Below are 23,283 nucleotides of genomic sequence, written 5' to 3'. Positions count from 1 at the left end.
CGTTTCCCACACATCAAGCCTTCCTCTTCCTTGGTTTACTCACTTATATAGGGGAGCATGTTCCCTAAGAGTTTCCTGAGAAAGGGTGCATGGGACATACATTTTTAAAGACTTGGCAAATTTGAAAATGTTTTTATCCTTAAACTTTATAGTTTAGCTGCGTAAATAACTTAGGCACACAGTCATATGCCCAACAGATGCAAGGTGCATTTCTAAGAGACATCACTAGATACAATTCAATTTATATAACGGACAGTGGCAGACTGCGTTTCTCTTTGGGGGAGGCTTGCCCTGGGGAAACCAGCCACTGTGCTCTGAGGAAGGGAAGGGAAAGGAAAGGAACTAGCTGAGGTGGAGAAGCCTCAGGCAGAGGAACTGAGGTCTCAGCTGAAAGCCAGCACCAACCACCACACGTGTGAGTGAATGAGACTTTGGCCCCAGTCTCTCGGCTGCGGCCCCAGATATCACAGAGTAGAGATAAACTCTCCTAGCTGTGTCCTATCTGATCACAAAGCAAACTGCTGTTGCACGCTGCCAAGTCTTGGGGGCAATGTGTTACATGGTTACAGTAACTGGAACACTGAACATATTAAAAGAGACTCCAATGAAAGTTACCCTTAAAACCATGCTGGAAGGGACCATGTTAAGTACTTTCTTTCTTTGTTTTCTTCTATCAAGTACTTTTAACCACAAATGCTGTTCTTAAGTCCCAGAACATTAATACATCTGGGCTGTATGCCTCCCACAGTATAAATATTTAGAATCCTGCAACTGGACATGCAGTCACTGCAGTGATCTGACCCTGAGACTCACTAAACTAGATGCAGAGACTTCCACAAGTAGAATGTTATTCCAAGATTCTTCAGATGACTGTGGGTGGAGGGAGCTATAGGCGTGGAATGGGAGGAGGCACTGTGGAATTAGACTGTAGTTAGAGGAATCAGCATGAAGTCATGATTTTTAAATATGTAAGCACATGGATATGGATATATGCATGTTTATGGGTACATATACATTTACATATATATAGATGGACCTCTGAAATTGTTATTTTTCCCCACCTCTATCCATTTAAAGGACTTAGAAGCAATGACATCCCAGTAGCTAGTAGCAGATCTAGTGCTTAGATCTTGGTTTCTAAATACCATTCTCCACTAAAAGGAACCAGGGCTTCTTAGAAACTGATTCCAGAACTGGGACAAAGAGAGTACAAGATTAGCCTGGAACATCTTGTGATGGCAGAATGTAAGGAAGCGCTCAAGAAACTGCTAGGTCATATCAAAAGAACACGGGAGACAATCTGTAAGGCTCCCACTGGACAAATCTGAGATAATTTCAGAAGCAGAATGAATACTGACTTTAAATAACTCATTTTAGGTTAGATTAACAAAACTTCATTAAGTAGAATGATTCTAAATAGATGTGCTCTCACCAAAAAAATGAACACTATACAATAGCCAATAGTTTACAGTACCTGGATACATATTTTGAAAAAGATGAAATGATCAATTAATCATAGGGGCTGAAAAAACCAATTACTTAACTAAAATTGACCAATCTTGTCTTTAATATATATTCTCTTGACTGGACCTACACTTATCCAAAAATTGGACACAAAATATGTTCCAAATGTCTGTTATAATATTCACATTGTGTTTGACACTCAGGTGTTTAAATGTTGTTATACCCCCAAGATCAAACTGACATCCAATAATGATTCTGCATCACAGACTAAAGCCCTTAGGTTTAAATCCTCTACACCAGGGACTTTTGACCAAAATGGGGGGAACTGAGAAATTTTTGAGGGAAATGGTGCAGACCTGGCCTAACTAAGATAAAGAACACTAATAAAGGACACTGGAAGACACAGTCTGTCACATATACTCCACAATTAATTTTGCAAGGTTTTCTGGAAAATTCATTTTAAAAATCCTGAAACTTTTTTTTTTTTTTTTTCAGTACGCGGGCCTCTCACTGTTGTGGCCTCTCCCGTCGCGGAGCACAGGCTCCGGACGCGCAGACTCAGCGGCCGTGGCTCATGGGCCCAGCTGCTCCGCGGCATGTGGGATCTTCCCAGATCGGGGCACGAACCCGTGTCCCCTGCATCGGCAGGCGGACTCTCAACCACTGTGCCACCAGGGAAGCCCCTGAAACTGTTTTGATATCATTATTCAGACTGCTTAAGAACAGACTCCCAAACTGGCCTCTCTCTTACCTCCAAAATATGCAGACAAGATTCACTGTTCCCAGACTAAAGTTTTTCCTCTCCCCTCTCAGTTTTTGCCTTTGCTCACTGACAACAGTGTATTGGCTATTATTCGTTAAATGAGTATGCAGATCACTAATTCCTCTCTCAATGAGTCTTCCAATTCATGAGTATAATATATTCTGTAGTGTGCTGGCAAATGTTTAACGACCAGTTCTTGGGGTGGGGAGAGTCCTGACTTGGTAATATTGGCTGATTTCTGTGGTGTAAAAACTCTCAATATGGTCAATTTCAAGATACCAATGTGACATCCCTGAGCACAGAGCTGGAGAGAGATGTGCATGATCAGCCCTCATGAGCTAGTACAATGTGGGGTACAGGCACACCTCGGAGATATGGTGGGGTCGGTTCTACATTTTCTTACTCTCCTCCCCAAATTTTATAATTTTGATGTCCTCTTTTATACCTTCATGTTTATCCTTTTGCTGTTTAGTTATCATTGCTTTCACAAAATTTTTAAAATTATGACTATTTCATCTACATTTTCAAATTTCTAAGCATAAAGTTGTTCATAAACCTCTTGTTATCTTTCTAATGTCTGTAGGATCCATAATGATGTCTTTATTTCCCCTGACACTGGTAATTTTTACCTTCTCTCAGTTTGATCAGTTTTGCCAGGGACTAAGCAATTTTACTAATCTTTTCAAAGAATTAACTTTTGGCTTTGCTGATCCTACACTATATTTGTTTTCTATTTAATTAAAATGTGTTCTTGTTTTATTATTTCCTTCCTTCCAGCCTCTTTGGGCTTAGTTTGCTATTCGTTTCTAATTTTTGAGATGTATACCTAGATAACTGATTTTCAGACTATTTCTTTTTTTAAATTTATTTAATTTATTTATTTACTTTTGGCTGCTTGGGTCTTTGTCACTGAGCGTGGGTTTTCTCTAGTTGCGACGAGTGGGGGCTACTCTTCGTTGTGGTGTGTGGGCTTCTCATTGTGGTGGCTTCTCTTGTTGCAGAGCACGGACTCTAGGCACGCGGGCTCAGTAGTTGTGGCACACAGGCTTAGCTGCTCCGCGGCATGTGGGATCTTCCTGGACCAGGGCTCGAAGCCGTGTCCCCTGCATTGGCAGGCGGATTCTTAACCACTGTGCCACCAGGGAAGCCCTATTTCTTTTCTAATATGTGAACATAAGTCTATACATTTTCCTCTAAGCATGTCTTTAGCTGCATCCTATAAGCTGTGATGTATCATTTAAATATGATCATTCATTATTTTCTAATTTCCGTTATGACTTCTTTGACTCATGTATCTAGTAATGAATTGCTTAATCTCCAAATATGTGGGGGAGTTTCTAGTTATATATTCGTTATTCAGTCTACTTAGTTCAAGCTCTATATGCTTTCAGTCCTTTGAAATTTGTTAATTCCTTTATGATCCAGCACATAGACAATTTTGGTAAATGTTCCAAGTATACTTTTAAAGAAATTGTACATTGCAATTGCTCAGTACAGTGTTGTATATAACTCAATAAGATATAGTTTGTTAATTATATTGTTCAATTCTTCTGTGTGCTTACTGATATTTTTGTCTACCTGCCCTTTAAGTTTTTGAGAAAAGAATGTGAAAATCTCATGTTTATTATTGTTTGTTTTTATTCTAGACTTGTAAAATTTTGCCTATATATATAATTTTTTTAATATAAATTTATTTATTTATTTAATTTTGGCTGTGTTGGGCCTTCGTTGCTGCACACGGGCTTTCTCTAGTTGCGGTGAGTAGGGGCTACTCTTTGTTGTGGTGTGCGTGCTTCTCATTGAGGTGGCTTCTCTTGTTGCAGAGCATGGGCTCTAGGTGTGTGGGCTTCAATAGTTGTGGCCCATGGGCTCAACAGTGCAGCATCAGTAGTTGTGGCTCATGGGCTTAGTTACTCTGCAGCTTGTGGGATCTTCCTGGACCAGGGCTCAACCGTGTCCCCTGCATTGGCAGGCGGATTCTTAACCACTGCACCACCAGGGAAGTCCTGCTTATATATTTTGAGGCTAGGTCATTAGTGTATATAGACTTTATTTTCTTTTTTTATTAATTAATTAATTTATTTTTGGCTGCATTGGGTCTTTGTTGCTGCACACGGGCTTTCTCTAGTTGCGGTGAGCGGGAGCTACTCTCCGTTGTGGTGTGCAGACTTCTCATTGCAGTGGCTTCTCTTGTTTCGGAGCACAGGCTCTAGGCACGCAGGCTTCGGTAGTTGTGGCGCACAGGCTCATTAGTTGTGGCTTGCAAGCTCTAGAGCGCAGGCTTAGTAGTTGTGGCTCATGGGTTTAGTTGCTCCGCAGCATGTGGGATCTTCCCAGACCAGGGCTCGAACCCGTGTCCCCTGTACTGGCAGGTGGATCCTTAACCACTGTGCCACCAGGGAAGTCCCTAGATTTTAAATAGTTGTACCTTTTGGATGGATTTTTTTAAAAACTTTGATCAGTATAAAATGTCCCTCTTCTTTCTTTATTTCTACTAATGCTTCTTGACTTAATGTCTACTTTCTCTGATATTAGCATAGCCACACCAGTTTTTTACCTTTTTTTTTAAAGATTTTCTTTTTGATGTGAATCATTTTTAAAGTCTTTATTGAATTTGTTACAATATTGTTTCTGTTTTATGTTTTGGTTTTTTGGCCATGAGGCACGTGGGATCTAAGCTCCCTGATCAGCGATCAAACCCACAGCCCCTGCATTGGAAGGCGAAGTCTTAATCACTGGACTGCCAGGCAAGTCCCACCAGTTTTCTTTTGGTTAAGGTTTGTCTGATTATATCTTTTTCCATCCTTATATTTTCAATCTTTTAGTATCCTTTTTTTTTTTTTTTTTAGGAGAAAGAAATTCAGATCATTTTTTTCAAGGCTGGCAGGAACCCACAACAGTTTGTGTGTAACAGACATTACAGTGGGGATTTATATGCTTATTTTTATTTATTTTTTTATTTTTTGGAAAAATTTTTAATAAATTTATTCATTTATTTATTTTTGGCGGTGTTGGGTCTTCGTTGCTGTGCGCGGGCTTTCTCTAGTTGCGGTGAGTGCAGGCTACTCTTTGTTGCGGTGCACAGGCTTCTCGTTGTCGTGGCTTGTTTTGTTGCGGAGCACAGGCTCTAGGTGTGCAGGCTTCAGTAGTTGTGGCACATGGGCTCAGTCGTCGTGGCTTGTGGGCTCTAGAGCTTAGGCTCAGTAGTTGTGGCGCACGGGCTTAGTTGCTCCGCAGCATGTGGGATCTTCCCTGGCCAGGGTTCGAACCTGCATCCCTTGCATTGGCAGGCAGATTCTCAACCACTGTGCCATCAGGGAAGCCCTATATCCTTATTTTTAAAGGTTATCTCACGTTAGCAGCATTTAGTTGGTTTTTGTTCTTCTACCCAGTCTGACGATCCTTCTCTCTTTTTTTTTTCGGCCACACTGCGTGGCTTGCAAGATCTTACTTCCCCAATCAGGAATTGAACCCGTGCACTTGGCAGTAAAAGCAGGGAGTCCTAACCACTGGACCACCAGGAATTCCCTGATCCTTCTTTTTTTTAAAAAAAAAATATTTATGTATGTATGTATGTATGTATTTATTTTTGGCTGCGTTGGGTCTTCATTGCTGCACGCAGGCCCTCTCTAGTTGCTACAAGCGGGGGCTACTCTTCACTGTGGTGCGCAGGCTTCTCATTGTGGTGGCTTCTCTTGTTGTGGAGTGTGGGCTCTAGGGCTCTAGGTGCATGGGCTTCAGTAGTTGTAGCACGTGGGCTCAGTAGTTGTGGCTCGTGGGCTCTAGTGCACAGGCTCAGTAGTTGTGGCGCATGGGCTTAGTTGCTCTGTGGCATGTGGGATCTTCCTGGACCAGGGCTCAAACCCGTGTTGCCTGCATTGGCAGGAGGAGTCTTAGCCACTGCATCACCAGGGAAGTCCCTCCTGATCCTTCTTTTTTAATTGAAGTACTTGGTCCATTTAATTACTTCATGTAATTATCAACAAATTTGAGTATAATATAGCTAATTCACTTTGTTATACAGCAGAAACTAATACAACATTGTAAAGCAATTATACTCCAATAAAGATGTTAAAAAATTTTTTGAGTATAAATCTACCATGTTTTTATTTTCTATTTGTACTATCCCCCATGTTCCTTTTTCATTTCTTATCTTCTATTAATCAAATATTTTTTAAAAATTCCATTTCCCCCATTACCTTATTATTTTTATATCATTTTACTATTTGAATAATGATTAGCCCAGAGATTACAACAAGCAACCTTAAGTTATTAAAGTTTCCATATTAATTAGCACTTATACACTTCCAAGAGAATCCAAGGATCTTGGAACACTTTAAATCCACTTACCCCTCCCACTTTTGGGGTATAGTTATGTTTTTAATTCTACATATATTTAAATAACATATAATTATTAATAATGACTACATTATTATTATGGTTATGTTACATTTAATATTAATTTACATGTCTTAACAAGTTTACCCTTACTGTTGCTCTTCATTCTTATATTTCTCTACTCCCATATGGTAGACTTTTCTTCTGACTGAAGATTTCCTTTGGTTCAGGTCTTCTGGTGATGAATTATTATTATCTGGTAATGAATTACTAGTTTTTGTTTGTCTGAGAATGTCTTCATTTTATCTTCTTTTTTTTTTTTCACCACACCGTGTGGCTTGCAATATCTTAGTTCCCCGACCAGGGACTGAACCCAGGCCCTTGGCAGTGAAAGCACTGAGTCCTAACTACTGGACTCCCAGGGAATTCCTTATTTTCACTTTTAAAGAAAATTTTCACTAGGTTTAGAATTCTAGATTGAAAGTTATTTTCTCTCATCACTTTGAAGCTTCCATTCCAATATTTTCTAGCTTCTGTCATTACTGTTAGAAGGCAGTGGGTCTTTTTTCTCTAGATGCTTTAAGATCCTCCCCAAACCCTGTCTTTAGAGCAGAATTTTACTATAATGTGTAAGTATATGTATATAAGTATATGCATAAGGTACAGTTTCTTTATTTTATCCTTCTTAGGGTTGTTAGTGTTTTACTCTATGGCTTGAACTCTTCATTACTTTTGGATCATTCTCAACTATTTTTTCTTCAAATACTGCTTCTGTGACATTGTCTCCTCTTTTTCTGGGGCTTCAATTACATAACAGACCTGTTTACTATGCCCCATATTTTTTAACGTAGTTTTCTATATTCCTTCATCTTTTTTCTCTTTATACTTCAGCCTGGATCATTTCTACTGACATATCTGCAAGTCTTCCCTTCATCTGTGTCTAATTTGCTGTTAAGCCTTCTATTGAGTACTTCATTTCAGTTCCAGAATTTTCTTCTTTTTTTGTAGCTTCCTCAGGTTATTTACATACAACATTGCCATAACTGGAAGTCTCCACAGAATACATATTTTTAGTGCTTTATTTTGAGATATTAGATTTACAAGAGTTGCAGAAATAATCCAGAGAGTTCCCATAAACTCTTCATCTAGCTTCCCCTTATGTTAACATCTTAGATAACAACAGAACAATGACCAAAACTAAGAAATTAAGGTTGGTACCATATATTAACGAAAGAAAGAATTTATGTGGACTTCTCCAGTTTGTCCACTAACATCCTTTCTCTATTCCTGGATCCAATCCAGGATCTGCAGTTGCATTAGGCTGTCATATCTTCTTAGTCTCCTCCAACTTGTGACAGTTTCTCAATCTTTCCTTGTTGTCTGTGACCTTCCATGACCTTGAGCCTTTTAAAGAGTACGGGTCAGTTATTTTGTAGAATGTCTCTCTACAGTGTGTCCTTCAGTTTGAGTTCTCTGATGATTACTCATGAATGGACTGAGGTTGTGCATTATTTGTAGGAATACCATAAAAGTGATGTGCCCTTCCCGGTATATCATATCGGGGTTATATGCTATTGATGTGTCCTATTAGTGGTGATGGTAACCTTAACCACTTGGTTAAATTGGTGTCTTCCAGGATTCTCTACTGTACAGTTACTATTTTTCCTTTGTAATTGCTAAATATTTGGGGAGAGACTATGGAATTATGTTTCTGCTCACACTTCTACCCAATAATTTTAGCATCTATTAGTATGTCTTGCCTGCAGATTTTATTAGTGTGATAGTTAATGGTTAAATTTTTTTTTAGTGTGGGTTTTTTCTTATTTATTTATTTATTTATTTAGGCTGTGTTGGGTCTTTGCTGCTGCGCGCAGGCTTTCTCTAGTCATGGCAAGCGGGGGCTACTCTTCATTGTGATGAGCGGGCTTCTCATTGCAGTGGCTTCTCTTGTTGTAAAGCACAGGCTCTAGGCATGCAGGCTTCAGTAGTTGCAGCATGCGGGCTCAGCAGTTGCAGCATGCAGGCCCTAGAGTGTGCAGGCTTCATAGTTGTGGCACGCAGGCTCAGTAGTTGTGGCGCACAGGATCTAGAGCACAGGCTCAGTAGTTGTGGCGCATGGGCTTAGTTGCTCCATGGCATATGGGATCTTCCCAGACCAGGGATCAAACCTGTGTCCCCTGCATTGGCAGGCGGATTCTTAACCACTGTGCCACCAGGGAAGTCCCTAATGATGATTTTTAAATTCTCATTCTTTCTACATTATTAATTAGAATTCTTTCATAACAAAAGTTGTCCCTTTTCTCCCATTTATTTATTCAGATATTTACTTATATTAGTATGGACTCATGGATATTTACTTTATTCTTTGGGTTATAATCTAATAACATTATTATTTGTTTTGTTGCTTGAGTTGTTTCTCTTTTGGCCATTGGGAGCTCTGTGTCCTTCTGACATGCCCTCTCCCCTACTCACACACACACTCTCTCTCTTTTTCTCTCTCTCTCTAGCACTTCCTTACTTTCTGGCACCACAAGATGCTCTACATTCATTTCCTATTTTCCCTGCCTCAACCCTGGAATCAAACAGTTTTCCAATGAGCCCTGGGTTCCTTTTTTTGGAAAATAGTACTTAGAAACCAAGATCCATAGAACAGGTGTGCTAAATGCTACTAGGGTGTCATTATTTCTCTCTCTCTAGTGGATACAGCCAAGAAACATATGCATGTGCACTAACCAACACATTCACATACATCTACATTTATTCTTGTATTTATCCAACTGTGTGTATGTGTTATCCCCAACATACACACCTATATTTTTAAACCATGAATCCATATTTACACTTCCAAATACAATCTAGCACCATAGAGTTCATTCTAGCATTCCCCTTTTCCTTATATGTAACTTCTTTTTGCAACAGTGAAAAAACCTAATTCTCATTCATATTTTTTTAATTTAAAAGGTTTCATCAGGTCCAGGATCAAGATGGTGGAGTAGCTCATCAAGGACGTGAAGCTCACCTCCTCCCACAAATACATCAAAAATACATCTACACGTGGAACAATTCTCACACAATATCTACTGAACACTGGCAGAAGACCTCAGACCTCTGAAAGGGCAAGAAAATCTCCACATTACCAGGTAGGACAAAAGAAAAAAGCAAAAAATAAAATAAAAGAAAAAGACAGTGAGAAGGGAATCGGAATGGGACCTGCAACCCTGGGAGGGAGTTGTGAAAGAGAAAAGATTCCTGCATGCTGGGAAGTCCCCTCACCAGCGGGGAGCTCAGCCAGGAGAGCAGGGGAGCTTCAGAGCCTTGGAGGAGAATGCAGCAACTGGTTTGCAGCAGCTAGAATGGAGAGAGGGACTTCCCTGGTGGTCCAGTGGCTAAGACTCCACGCTCCCAATGCAGGGGGACCAGGTTCTATCTCTGGTCAGGGAACTAGATCCCACATGCTGCAACTAAGAGTTCACATGCTGCAACTAGAGATCCTGCATGCCGCAACTAAAAGATCCTACGCATTGCAACTAAAGATCCCGCACTCTGCAATGAAGATCCCGTGTGCTGCAACTAAGACCCAACACAGCCAAATAAATATTTTTTTAAAAACTTAAAAAACATAAAACAAAAGCCATAAAGAAAGATAAAGAAGGACTCTATATAATGACAAAAGGATCAATACAAGAAGAGGATTTTATACTCGTCAACATATATGCACCTAATATAGGAGCACCCAAATATATAAAACAAATACTAACAGACAGGGAGAAACTGACAGGAATACAATAATAGTAGGAGACTAACACCCTACTCACATCAATGGACAGATCTAGACAGAAAATCAATAAGGCAACAGAGATCCCAAATGATACAATAGAACAGATAGACTTAATTGATATTTTCAGGACATTACATCCAAAAAAACCAGAACACACTGTTTTCAAGTGCACATGAAACATTCTCTAGGACTTACCACATACTAGGGCACAAAACTAACCTCAACAAATTTAAAAGTATAAAAATTACCTCAAGCATCTTTTCTGACCACAATGGCATGAAACTAGAAATCAACCACAGAAAAAGAAAGGAGAAAAAAACAATTACATGGGGACGGAACAACATGCTACTAAAGAACCAATGGATCAACGATGAAACCAAAGAGAAAATTTAAAAATGCCTTGAGACAAATGACAATGCAAACACAACCATACAAAATCTGTGGGATGCAGCAAAAGTGGTTCTTAGAGGGACATGCATAGCAATATAGTTCTTCCTTCCAAAACAAGAAAAATCTCAAATAACCTAAACTACCACTTAAAAGAATTAGAAAAAGAATTTAAAAAAAACTAAAGTCAGCAGAAGGAAGGAAATAATAAAGACCAGAGAGGAAATAAATAAAATAGAGATTAAAAAAATAATAGAAAAAAATCAATAAAACTAAGAGCTGGTTCTTTGAAAGGGTAAACAAGATTGACAAACCTCTGGCCAGGCTCACCAAGAGAAAAAGAGAGAGAACACAAATAAACAAAATAATAAATGAAAAAGGAGACATAACAACTGATAGTGCAGAAATACAAAAAACTGTAAGGGAATACTATCAACAATTATATGCCAACACATTCAACAACCTAGAAGAAATGGACAAGGTTCTAGAAACATAAAGCCCACCAAAACTGAATCAAGAAGAAATAGATTATTTGAACAGACTAATCACTAGAGGTGAAATAGAATCTGTAATTTAAAAATTCCCTACAAACAAAAGTGCAGGACCAGAATTCTACCAAACATACAAAGAACTCATATCAGTCCTTCTTAAACTCTTCCAAAAAACTGAAGAGGAGGGAACACTCCCAAAGATATTCTATGAAGCCACCATCACCCTGATACCCAAACCAAAGACACCACCAAAAAAGAAAATTACAGGCCAATATCTTTGATGAATAGAGATGCGAAAATTCTCAAAAAATATTAGCAAATATTAGAAAATATTAGCAAACCAAATCCAACAACACATAAAAAAGATCATACACCACGATCAAGTGGGATTCATCACAAGCTCAGAAGAATGGTTCAACATATGCAAATCAATCAATGTGATACCCACAGAAACAAAAGACAAAAACCACATTATCATCTCAATAGATGCAGAAAAAGCATTTGACAAAATACTACATCCATTCATGATAAAAACTCTTAACAAAATGGGTAGAGAGGGAACATATCTCAACACAATAAAAGCTATTTATGACAAACCTACAGCCAGTATAATACTCGATGGTGAAAAGCTGAAAGACTTCCCGCTAAAATCTGGAACTAGACAAGGATGCCCACTCTCATCATTTCTATTCAATATAGTATTGGAAGTCCTTGCCACAGCAATCAGACAAGAAAAAGAAATAAAAGGTATCCAAATTGACAGAGAAGAGGTAAAACTGTCATTATATGCAGATGACATGATTCTATATATAGAAAACCCTAGCAACTCCACACAAAAACTACTAGAACTGATAAACAAATTCAGCAAGGTAGCAGGATACAAGATTAACTTCCAAAATATACAAACAGCTCATACAACTTAACAACAAAAAAGAACCCAATCAAAAAATGGGCAGAAGACCTAAATAGACATTTCTCCAAGTAAGAAATACAAATGGCCAAGAGGTACATGAAAAGATGCTCAACATCGCTAATTATTAGAGAAATGCAAATCAAAACTACAGTGACGTACCACCTCACACCAGTCAGAATGGTCATCATTAAAAACTCTACAAATAACGAATGCTGGAGAGGATGTGGAGAAGAAGGAACTCTCCTACACTGCTGGAGGGAATGTAAGTTGGTACAGCCACTACTGAAAATAGTACGGAATGTTCTTGAGAAAACTAAAAATAGAATTACCAGCAATCCCACTCCTGGGCATGTATCCAAACAAAACTCTAATCCAAAAAGATTCGTGCACCCCTGTGTTCATAGCAGCACTATTCACAATAGCCAAGACATGGAAATAACCTAAATGTCCATCGACAGAGGAATGGATAAAGAAGATGTGGTGTGTATATACAATGGATTATTACTCAGCCATAAAAAAAGAGCAAAATAATGCCATTTGCAGCAACGTGAGATTATCATACTAAGTGAAGTAAGCCACAAAGAGAAAGGCAAACACCATATGACATCACTTACATATGGAATCCAAATTATGACACAAATGAACCTATCTATGAAACAGAAACAGAGTTATGGACACAGAGAACAAACTTGTGGTTGCCAAGGGGGAGGGGGGAGGGGGACGGATGGAGTCAGAGATTGGGGTTAGCAGATGTAAGCTATTATATATGGAATGGATAAACAACAAGGTCCTACTGTACAGCACACAGAACTATATTCAGTATCCTATGATAAACCTTAATGGAAAAGAATATTAAAAAAAGAACGTATATATGTATAACTGAATCACTTTGCTATACATCAGAAATTAACACAACGTTATAAATAAACTATACTTCAATAAAAACAAAAATTCCCCAAATTAAAAAATAAATAGAAGTTTTCATCAGTGTCAACACAAGTTTATAAAAAAATGATACTGTTCCCAATAAAGATGTTAAAAAAAAAAGATACTGTAACTCCTTCCCTGAAATGTGCTAATTATGTATGATTCTCTGTACAGTGTAAGTGGCTTCTTCCAGCCATATGTACTCAGATCTTACTCATAATCATTATGCTGTGCTTTAATTTTAACATTATTTTACATATACTTCACTATATATTTTTTAAATTAAATTTATTTTTTATACAGCAAGTTTCCCTCTATATTTAACCATTTTGCATATTTAGTGACCTTACGAAACCATCTGTAAGCTGTCATTCACCACCTTATCGAAACCCCTTGGGAAGATCTCAGACAAGACGTTAGAGTAGAAGGACGTGAGTTTAGCCCTTCTTATGAAAACACCCAAATCACAAGTAACTGCTGAACAATCATTGACAAAAAAATGCTGGAACCTACCAAAAAAGATATCCTACATCTAAAGACAAAGAAGCCACAACAAGATGGCAGGAGGGATGCAATCATGATAAAATCAAATCCCATATCTGCCAGGTGGGTGACCCACAAACAAACCCTTTGAGAAGTACACACACACACACACACACACACATACACACATACTCTTTTTTTTTTTTTTTTTAGTAAAATGAGGCCCCTTTCATTTGTTCTTGATTTACCTTGCATCAGGGGCAGGCAAGGCTAAGAGGTAGACCCATATTCAAGATTTCAAGTAATTCAGTCAGTGGACCTACTATATGCCAGCACTAATAATAAAATGATAACATAAACCTAGAAATAACCCCTGCCCATGTGGGTTTCAATCTAGTGGGGAAGGTAAATAAAATTGTGTCACAGGGACTTCCCTGGTGGCACAGTGGTTAAGAATCTGCCTGCCAATGCAGGGGACAAGGGTTTGAGCCCTGGTCCCGGAAGATCCCACATGCCATGGAGCAACTAAGCCCATGTGCCACAGCTACTAAGCCTGTGCTCTACAGCTCATGAACCACAACTACTGAGCCCACGTGCCACAACTACTGAAGCCCACACTCCTAGAGCCCGTGCTCTGCACCAAGAGAAGCCACCGCAATGAGAAGCCTGCACACCACAAGGAAGAGTAGCCCTGGCTCACCGCAACTACAGAAAACCCGTGCATGGCAACAAAGACCCAACACAGCCAAAAATAAATAAGTAAAAATTTACAAAAGAAAAAAAAGAATAGTAATTTGTGTTAATAAAGAAGCTTTTCAAAAAAAAAATTGTGCCACAGAAGAGTAAAGACAGGAGGGGAAGATGGTCCTATGCAACCTAAGCTCACCTCATCTACAGGCTCCACAGTGGACACTTGCAGGTCCTAAGGAAATGGCTTTTGTATGTCCCTGGGCAGCCATCCCTTTGCCCCATTCCATGCCCAAACTGAAATTATTTCAGCTCCCTTTCTCTTGAGTCTCTGCCAACTTTTCCAACTGTCTTTGAAATGTGATGACCAGACACAGAAATCCCAAGCACACAAGTCCAAAAGAGAATACATAACTTGAGTTCAAGAAGTAAACAAAATGCTTTCTTTAACATTTAGCCCAAAAGCCTGACATCTTAGTCTGCTTTTGCTATGGGTGGATGAGAGTTCCTAAAGAATTATGGCTTTGCAAGTGCTCTTTAAACTGTAAAGTACAATCCATGTGTGTGTGAAGGGACTGTCATCATTAAGAATAGCTGTCTTTGCATATGGTGAGCAGAACTGGTGACTGCTAAGCTTGGTCTTGACCTGATTCCCCAGGATGGAAGGAGGCTAGCAGCAAGAGGGAAACTAGGAAAAGGAATGAGAAAGGTCTCTACATATTGCTCTTGAAGTAATCACTAGACATACTGTTAAGTGAAAAGAGCAAGGTGTGGACAGTAAGAAGGAGAAAGGGTTCAAATATATATATACATATTTGCTTATGATTCCAAAAAGAAACAATGGAAGAACCCAAACTAATAGAAATAGTTATCTATAGAGGTAAGGAGAATTTAAGGAAGAGGGGATATAAACAGAAGTTTGAGGGAAAGTTTTTTTAAAAACAGGAAATCACAGGTAATAAATGCAGAAAGAATAACAGAATTAGAAGTCACCGTTTTATAACCCCTAATTAAAAAAAATTGATCTAGGCAACAATCACCTAATGCTACTAAAACCATTAAATAAAACATTGATAAAAACTTTATAAAGGATGAATTAGGCTCATAAAACCTGAAGCCATTCATCACCAATAATAGGAAAACCGAGTATCACGTTCTCCTGATGGGATTCAACAAGAAATATACACCACAACCAAAGAAGTATTCTTGCCAAAAAAATTTAAAAATTAAAAAAAACTTGAACATGAATCTAATCAAACCTCTACATCTGACAAGTTTATAAAATACATGGAGGATAAAGGAATATGTTTAATGTCACCAAATAAAGCAATTAGCGAGAGTCAAACTGAGACAAGAAGGCAGAGTAAAAGGACTTCAGTTCAACTCCTCTCACAAAAACACCAAAATCACAACTAACTGCTGAACAACCATCAACAAAAAAACTCAAACCTACCAAAAAAGATATTCTGCACCCAAAGACAAAGAAGCCACAACGAGATGGTAGGAGGGGCACTTTTCTGATATAATCAAATCCCATAACCACTGGGTGGGCAACCCACAAAGTGGAAAATAATTATATTGCAAAGGTTCTCCCATAGGAGTAAGAGTTCCAAGCCCCACGTCAGGCTCCCCAGACTGGGCATCTGGCATCAGGAGGAGGAGCCCCCAGAGCATTCGGCTTTGAAGGCCAGTGGGGCTTGAGTGCAGGAGCTCCACAGGATTGGGGGAAACAAAGACTCCACTCTTGGAGGGCGCACACAAGGTTTCACGTGCACTGGGACTCAGGGCAAAGCAGTAACTCCATAGGAGCCTGGGCCAGACCCACCTGTGGGTCTTGGAGGGTCTCCTGGGGAGGTGGGGGTCAGCTGTGGCTCACTGTGGAGGCAAGGACACTGGTGGCGGATGCCCCAGGGAATACCCATCAGCGTGAGCTCTCCCAGAGGTTGACATTTTGGCACTGAGACCAGACATCACCAAACAGCCTGCACTTCTCCAGTGCTGGGACATCTCAGGCCAAACAACCAACAGGGTGGGAACACAGGCCCACCCACCAGAAGACAGGCTGCCTAAAGACATCCTGACCCCACAGCTGCTTATAAACACAAATTTTGACACGAGCCAGCCCACCAGAGGGATATGACCCAGCTCCACCCACCAGTGGGCAGGCACCAGTCCCTCCCACCAGGAAGCCTGCACAAGCACCTGGACCAACCTCACACACCAGGGGGCAGACACCAGAGGCAAGAACTATAATCCTGCAGCCTGAGGAATGGAGGCCACAAACACAGAAAGTTAGACAAAATGAAAAGACAGAGAAGTACAGCTGTTCCACTATGAGATTAGAAATCAATGACAAGAAAAAAACTAAAAAACACAAACACATGGAGGTTAAACAATATGTTACTAAACAACCAACAGATCACTGAAGAAATCAAAGAGGAAATAAAGAACTACCTAGAGACCAATGAAAATGAAAACACAATGGTCCAAAGCCTATGGGATGCAGCAAAAGCACTTTTAAGAGGGAAGTTTATAGCAATACACTCTTACCTCAGGAAAGAAGAAAAATCTCAAATAAACATCCTAACGTTGTGCTTAAAGCAACTAGAGAAAGAAGAACAAGCAAAACCCAAAGTTAGGGACTTCCCTAGTGGTCCAGTGGTAAAGAAACTGCCTTCCAATGCAGAGGACACGGGTGCGATTCCTGGTTGGGGAACTAAGATCCCACATGCTGCAGGGCAACTAAGCCCGCACACCACAACTACAGAGCCCACATACCCTGGAGCCCACGCGCCACAACTAGAGAGAGAAAACCTGCATGCCACAACTAGAAAGAAGCCTGTGCGCCGCAATGAAGATCCCACGCACTGCAATGAAAGATCCCACATGCTGCAACGAAGACCCCACGTGCCACAACTAAGACCCGACACAGCCAAAAAATAATTAATTAATTAATTAAAATTTTTAAAATAAAAACCAAAGTTAGTTGAAGGAAAGAAATCATAAAGATCAGAGCAGAAATAAATGAAATAGAGATGAAGAGAACAATAGAAAAGATCAATGAAACAAAAAAGTCAGTTCTTTGAAAAGATAAACAAAATTGATAAACCTTTAACCAGACTCATCAAGAAAAAAAGGGAGAGGGCTCAAATCAATAAAATCAGAAATGAAGAAGAAGTCACAATGGACACCACAGAAACACAAAGGATCATAAGAGACTACTACAAGCAACTATATGCCAATAAAATAGACAACCTAGAAGAAATGGACAATTTCTTAGAAAGGTACAACCTTCCAAGACTGAACCAGGAAGAAATAGAAAATATGAACAGACAAATCACAATTACTGAAATTGAAGCTGTAGTTTAAAAACTTCCAACAAACAAAAAAGTCCAGGACCAGAAGGCTTCACAGGAGAATTCTATCAAACATTTAAAGACTTAACATCTGTCCTTCTGAAACTCTTCCAAAAAATTGCAGAGGAAGGAATACTCCTAAACTCATTCTATGAGGCCACCATCACCCTGATACTAAAACCAGACAAAGATACTACAAAAAAAGAAAATTACAGGCCAAAATCACTGATGAACATGGATGCAAAAATTATCAACAAAATACTAGCAAACCAAATCCAACAATACATTAAAAGGATCATACATCATGATCAAGTGGGATTTATCCCAGGGATGCAAGGATTTTTCAATACCCACAAATCAGTCAGTGTGATATACCACATCAACAAATTGAAGAATAAAAACCATATGATCATCACAATAGATGCAGAAAAAGCTTCTGACAAAATTCAACACTCATTTATGATAAAGACTTTCCAGAAAGTGGGCATAGAGGGAACTCACCTCAACATAAAAAAGGCCATATGACAAACCCACAGCTAACATCATACTCAACGTCGGAAAACTGAAAGCATTTCCTCTAAGATCAGGAAAAAGACAAGGAGGTCCATTCTCACCACCATTATTCAACATAGTTTTAGAAGTCCTAGCCATGGCAATCAGAGAAGAAAAAGAAATAAAAGGAATCCAAATTGGCAAAGAAGTAGAACTGTCACTGTTTGCAGATAACATGATACGATACACAGAAGAGCCTAAAGATGCTACCAGGAAACTACTACAGCTCATCAGTGAATTCGGTAAGGTTGCAGGAAACAAAATTATTACACAGAAATCTCTTGCATTGCTATACACTAACAACAAAAGATCAGAAAGAGAAATTAAGGAAACAATCCCATTTACCATCACATCAAAAAGAATAAAATACCTAGGAATAAACATGCCTAAGGAGGCAAAAGACCTGTACTCTGAAAACTATAGGACACTGATGAAAGAAATTGCACATGACACAAACAGATGGAAAGATACACCATGTTCTTTGATTGGAAGAATCGATATTGTCAAAATGACTATACTACCTAAGGCAATCTACAGATTCGATGCAATCCTTATTAAATTACCAGTGGCATTTTTCACAGAATTAGAACAAAAAACTTTACAATTTGTATGGAGACACAAAAGACCCTGAATAGCCAAAGCAATCCTGAAAAAGAAAAACAGATCTGGAGGAATCAGACTCCCTGACTTCAGACTATACTACAAAGCTACAGTAATCAAAACAGTTTGGTATTGGCACAAAAACAGAAATATAGATCAATGAACAGGACAGAAAGCCCAGAAATAAACCCACACACCTATGGTCAATTACTCTATGACAAGGGAGGCAAGAACATACAGTGGAGAAAGGACAGTCTTTTCAATAAATGGTGCTGGGAAAAATGGACAGCTACAGGTAAAAAATGAAATTAGAACACTCTCTAACACCATACACAAAAATAAACTCAAAATGGATTAAAGACCTAAATGTAAGGCCTGATACTATAAAACTCTTAGAGGAAAACACAGGCAGGACACTCTATGACATGAATTGCAGCAATATCTTTTTCAATCCACCTCCTAGAGTAATGGAAATAAAAACAAAAATAAACAAGTGGGATCTAATTAAACTTAAAAGCTTCTGCACAGCAAAGGAAACCATAAACAAAACAAAAAGACAACCCACAGAATGGGAGAAAATATTTGCAAATGATGAGACCGGCAAGGGATTAATCTCCAAAATATACAAACAGCTCATGCAGCTCAACATAAAAAAAAAACCAACCAAATAAAAAAATGGGCAGAAGATCTAAATAGACATTTCTCCAAAGAAGACATATAGATGGCCAAAAAGCACATGAAAAGATGTTCAACATCACTAATTATTAGAGAAATGCAAATCGAAACTACAACCAGTCAGAATGGACTTCATCAAAAACTCTATAAACAATAAAAGCTGGAGAGGGTGCGGAGAAAAGGGAACCCTCCTACACTGTTGGTGGGAATGTAAATTGGTAATATCATTATGGAGAATAGTATCGAGGTTCCTTAAAACTAAATAGAACTACCATATAATCCACCAATCCTGCTGCTGGGTATATATCCGGAGAAAACCATAATTCGAAAAGATATATGCACCCTAATGTTCACTGCAGCACTATTTACAATAGCGAAGACATGAAAGCAACCTAAATGTCCATCAACAGATGAATGGATAAAGAAGATATGGTACCTATATAGAATGAAATATGACTCAGCCATAAAAAAGAATGAAAGAATGCCATTTGCAGCAATGTGGATGGACCTAAAGTTTATCATACTAAGTGAAGTAAGTCAGACAGAGAAAGACAAATATCATATGGTATCACTTACAGGTGGATTCTAAAAAAATTGATACAAATGAACTTATATAAAAACAGAAACAGACTCACAGACTTCGAAAACAAACTTACGGTTATCAAAGGGAAAAGGTGGGAGGAGGGGTAAATTAGGAGTTTGGGATATAACATATATACATTACTACATATAAAACAGATAATCAACAAGGACCTACTGTATAACACAGGGGACTCTACTCAGTATTCTGTAATAACCTATATGGGAAAAGAATCTGACAAAGAATGTATATATGTATACGTATAACTGAATCACTTTGCTGTACACCTGAAACTGACACAACATTGTAAATCGACTGTACTCTAATATAAAATAAAAATTAAACTAAAAAAACAAAAAATAAAGCAATTAGTCAAATCCAGAATATAAGAAATTACAGTTTCTTCTACAAATAAATGGCATTTTTAAAAAGAAAAGGATGGAGCAGCAATTATAAACTAAGGGAGAAATAAGAGATACTTTAACCAAATGCAATGTTTGAATTCTGACTCAAAGAAACCAATTATAAATTGACTTTTTAAAAAAAATAAATAGCTAAAAATCAGATGTGGATGTATATTGGTTGATATTAAGGAATCACTGTTAATATTGCTGGGTATGATGATGGTTATTCTTTAATAGTCCTTATCTGTTAGAGATACTCACTTAAGTATTAACTGAAGAATGACATGCTATCGAAGCTTTTCCTTAAAATACTCCAGTGAATGCATGTGCACACAGACACACATACGTGAAGTTGTGAGGATAACAGATGAAACCAGATTTGCAGAATGTAGGTAACTGTTGAAGCTGGGTGATGGGCACATCAGCGTTCTTTACAGTCTTTTCCCTAGTTTTGTGTATGGCCTGTGTGTGTGTGTGTGTGTGTGTGTGTGTGTGTGTGTGTGTGTATGGTTTTAAAATTTCACAGCAAAGACTTTTAAAAATAAGGAAGCAGAGTGGGATGTGTAAAGAAACCAGAGTCCTACCTCATAAACTTGTCCAATTTCATAATCTGTGAAAAATGCGATTGAGGGCTTAGCTAGAAACACTGGAGTATCAGCACAACTGTGGGAGGACAAGAAAGGGTGAGAAAGGCTGTTAGTTTCATCCATGTGACTGATTCATGGAAAAGAAATACATCCAAGCCATCAAAGAGGTAGGCAATGTGTCATCTGTTGGCTTTTGTTGTTGTTAAAGCAGGTCACAAAAGAGCTTTACAGCGAGATCAAATCTTTGTGAAAACACATATATCTACATATTTCCTTTTCAATATGCAGAGGAAAAACTCTGGAAGCTTAAACACCAATACGTTAATTGGGTTTTTAATATAGGTGCTAGTTTTCTTGGCAAATCTTTTCCGATTTTTCTTAATAAAAAGATATTTAATAAAGAAACATTAATCGTTTTAAGTCCATTAAAATTATGAACCAGTGAAGCAACTCATTCCCTTCATACGGACAATTATTGAAATATAGCCAAAGGCACTCTCTTAAAGAAACATCACAATTTATACTAATTATTTGTCATTACACAGATTTTAAACATTTTTATTATCCAAGACACATGAATTTAATGTAAGGAGCACAAGGCTATAGAAATGTCTCCCATTTGATCCAGACCATTCAGATATAAACAAGAGCCAACACTAATCCCTATTCCTCAAGACTGGCAGGTCAGAAGAGCACAACCCAGGACTCTGGGGGTGTCCAAAGGCCACGCCTGAAGGCAGCCCCGAAGCCCTGCTATATTCGGACACTGACACCCCGCCCCCAAACGTCTAGGATCCTCCAGAAGCCAAAGCAGACTCAGGACCTTCTGAGTTTTCCTCTGCAGGGTCAGATTTTCTGAGAATACGAGTCAGGAAAAAACACACCTCTCTTCCAGCTCTCCATCCTGGAATTTTCCTATCAGTGCTGACTTCTTGGGAGGAAAGAGAAGAGACGTGCCTCCAAACGGAGTGTTAGGAGGGAAAAAGCGAGGGTTTTTCAGGAAGCGGTTCCGACTCTCCATCCTGGCGAGCAGAAGCCGCTCCAGCTGCCTCTGGGGCACACGTAAATGGTTCATCCAGTTTTTATTCTTCGGTGAACCTGTTTTCTTTGAAACACGAGAAAAGGATAGTGTCAACGACAAGCGGGGGGGCTGTGTGTGTTGATATCTTGCCGACTTCATGATCCACAGGTGGCCAAGGACACCCTCCTCTCTTTTGCTGTGGCTTCATCACAATGTTGTGTGTCACCAGGAGCCCCTTCCCCCTTGTCATCGCCCTGCCTCACCGCCCACACACTCACAGGCTTCAGCATTCACCTCGGCAGTTGCTCTGGATCTGAGTTTGCCCTTAAAAGATGAGTCCCATGTCAGGCTGTCCATGGTGTAGTCTGTCTCCTCTTCAGACTGAGAGGGCATCTTCCTGCAGGCAAGCTTCTTGGTCAGCTCTATCTTTGGGACAGAACGTTTCTCAAAACTAAATGTCAGTTTTGAATATCCAGGGACAAAGGCACCTGTAGCACCAGGAAAAAAAATAAGTTACTATACCAAGGTGACGAGGTGGACGCTTCCAAGATGACTTAATGAAACCACCAAAGGCACAATTAGCTTGGTATTCTTTTCCCCCTAAATGTTCATATTTCCTACCCCAGATGTAATTGCCCTGCAGTGTATCAGTTACTCCTGGAACTTACTCTGCATCCTCGAGACTTAGGACTAGAGTGTTCATGTATTTGTTCAGTTGCCAAACATGGTCAAGAACATGAGTGGACCGTTGTCACGCACACGCATGTACACGTACATCATATGTGAACATGCTTTTTAAAAGGTTCACATGACAAATCAAAGTTTGTATTAGCTTTTTAATACCTATAAGATCATCTCCGAAAGGTTAAATGAGAACATTCAATATTGCTAGCAGGAATGCAATGAAACTGGTACCATCACATTTCCTAGCACAGTGCCAGGTAAATCCTCAATACATGTTAAATCCATCCTTACTGAGCTGCCTAAGATACTGAGTGTCCAGCCAACTTTAAAATACTAAGTGGCTTGGGACTTCCCTGGCGGTCCAGTGGTTGCGACCCCATGCTTCCACTGCAGGGGGCACGGGTTCCATCCCTGGTCGGGGAACTAAGATCCCGCATGCCACACAGTGCGGCCAAAAATGATAATAAAAATAAAAATAAAATAAAACAAAATAAAATACTAAGTGGTCAAGTACCCCATGGCACTTGGTTCTGCTACCTCTTTCTGGCCTCACTTCTCTGCATGGCCCAGGCCGTCAGTGCAACTCTTTCCTC

The 23,283-nt window shown here is 39.2% G+C and overlaps 1 protein-coding gene across 1 annotated transcript in view; it reads right to left on the bottom strand.

The window, feature by feature from the left end:
• DLEC1 (DLEC1 cilia and flagella associated protein) overlaps nucleotides 1-23,283 on the bottom strand; it is a 103,867-nt gene that overhangs the window by 44,699 nt on the left and 35,885 nt on the right. The window contains 3 exon segments of the mRNA XM_082663890.1: nucleotides 20,983-21,061; nucleotides 21,870-22,090; nucleotides 22,301-22,494. Coding sequence (XP_082520016.1) covers nucleotides 20,983-21,061; nucleotides 21,870-22,090; nucleotides 22,301-22,494 — 494 coding nt within the window.

Source organism: Grampus griseus, assembly GCF_964374135.1.
Source record: "Grampus griseus genome assembly, chromosome: 10".
Classification (NCBI taxonomy): Eukaryota; Metazoa; Chordata; class Mammalia; order Artiodactyla; family Delphinidae; genus Grampus; species Grampus griseus.
Note: the sequence above shows the minus strand (reverse complement) of the source record. Positions and strands in the feature narration are given on the sequence as shown.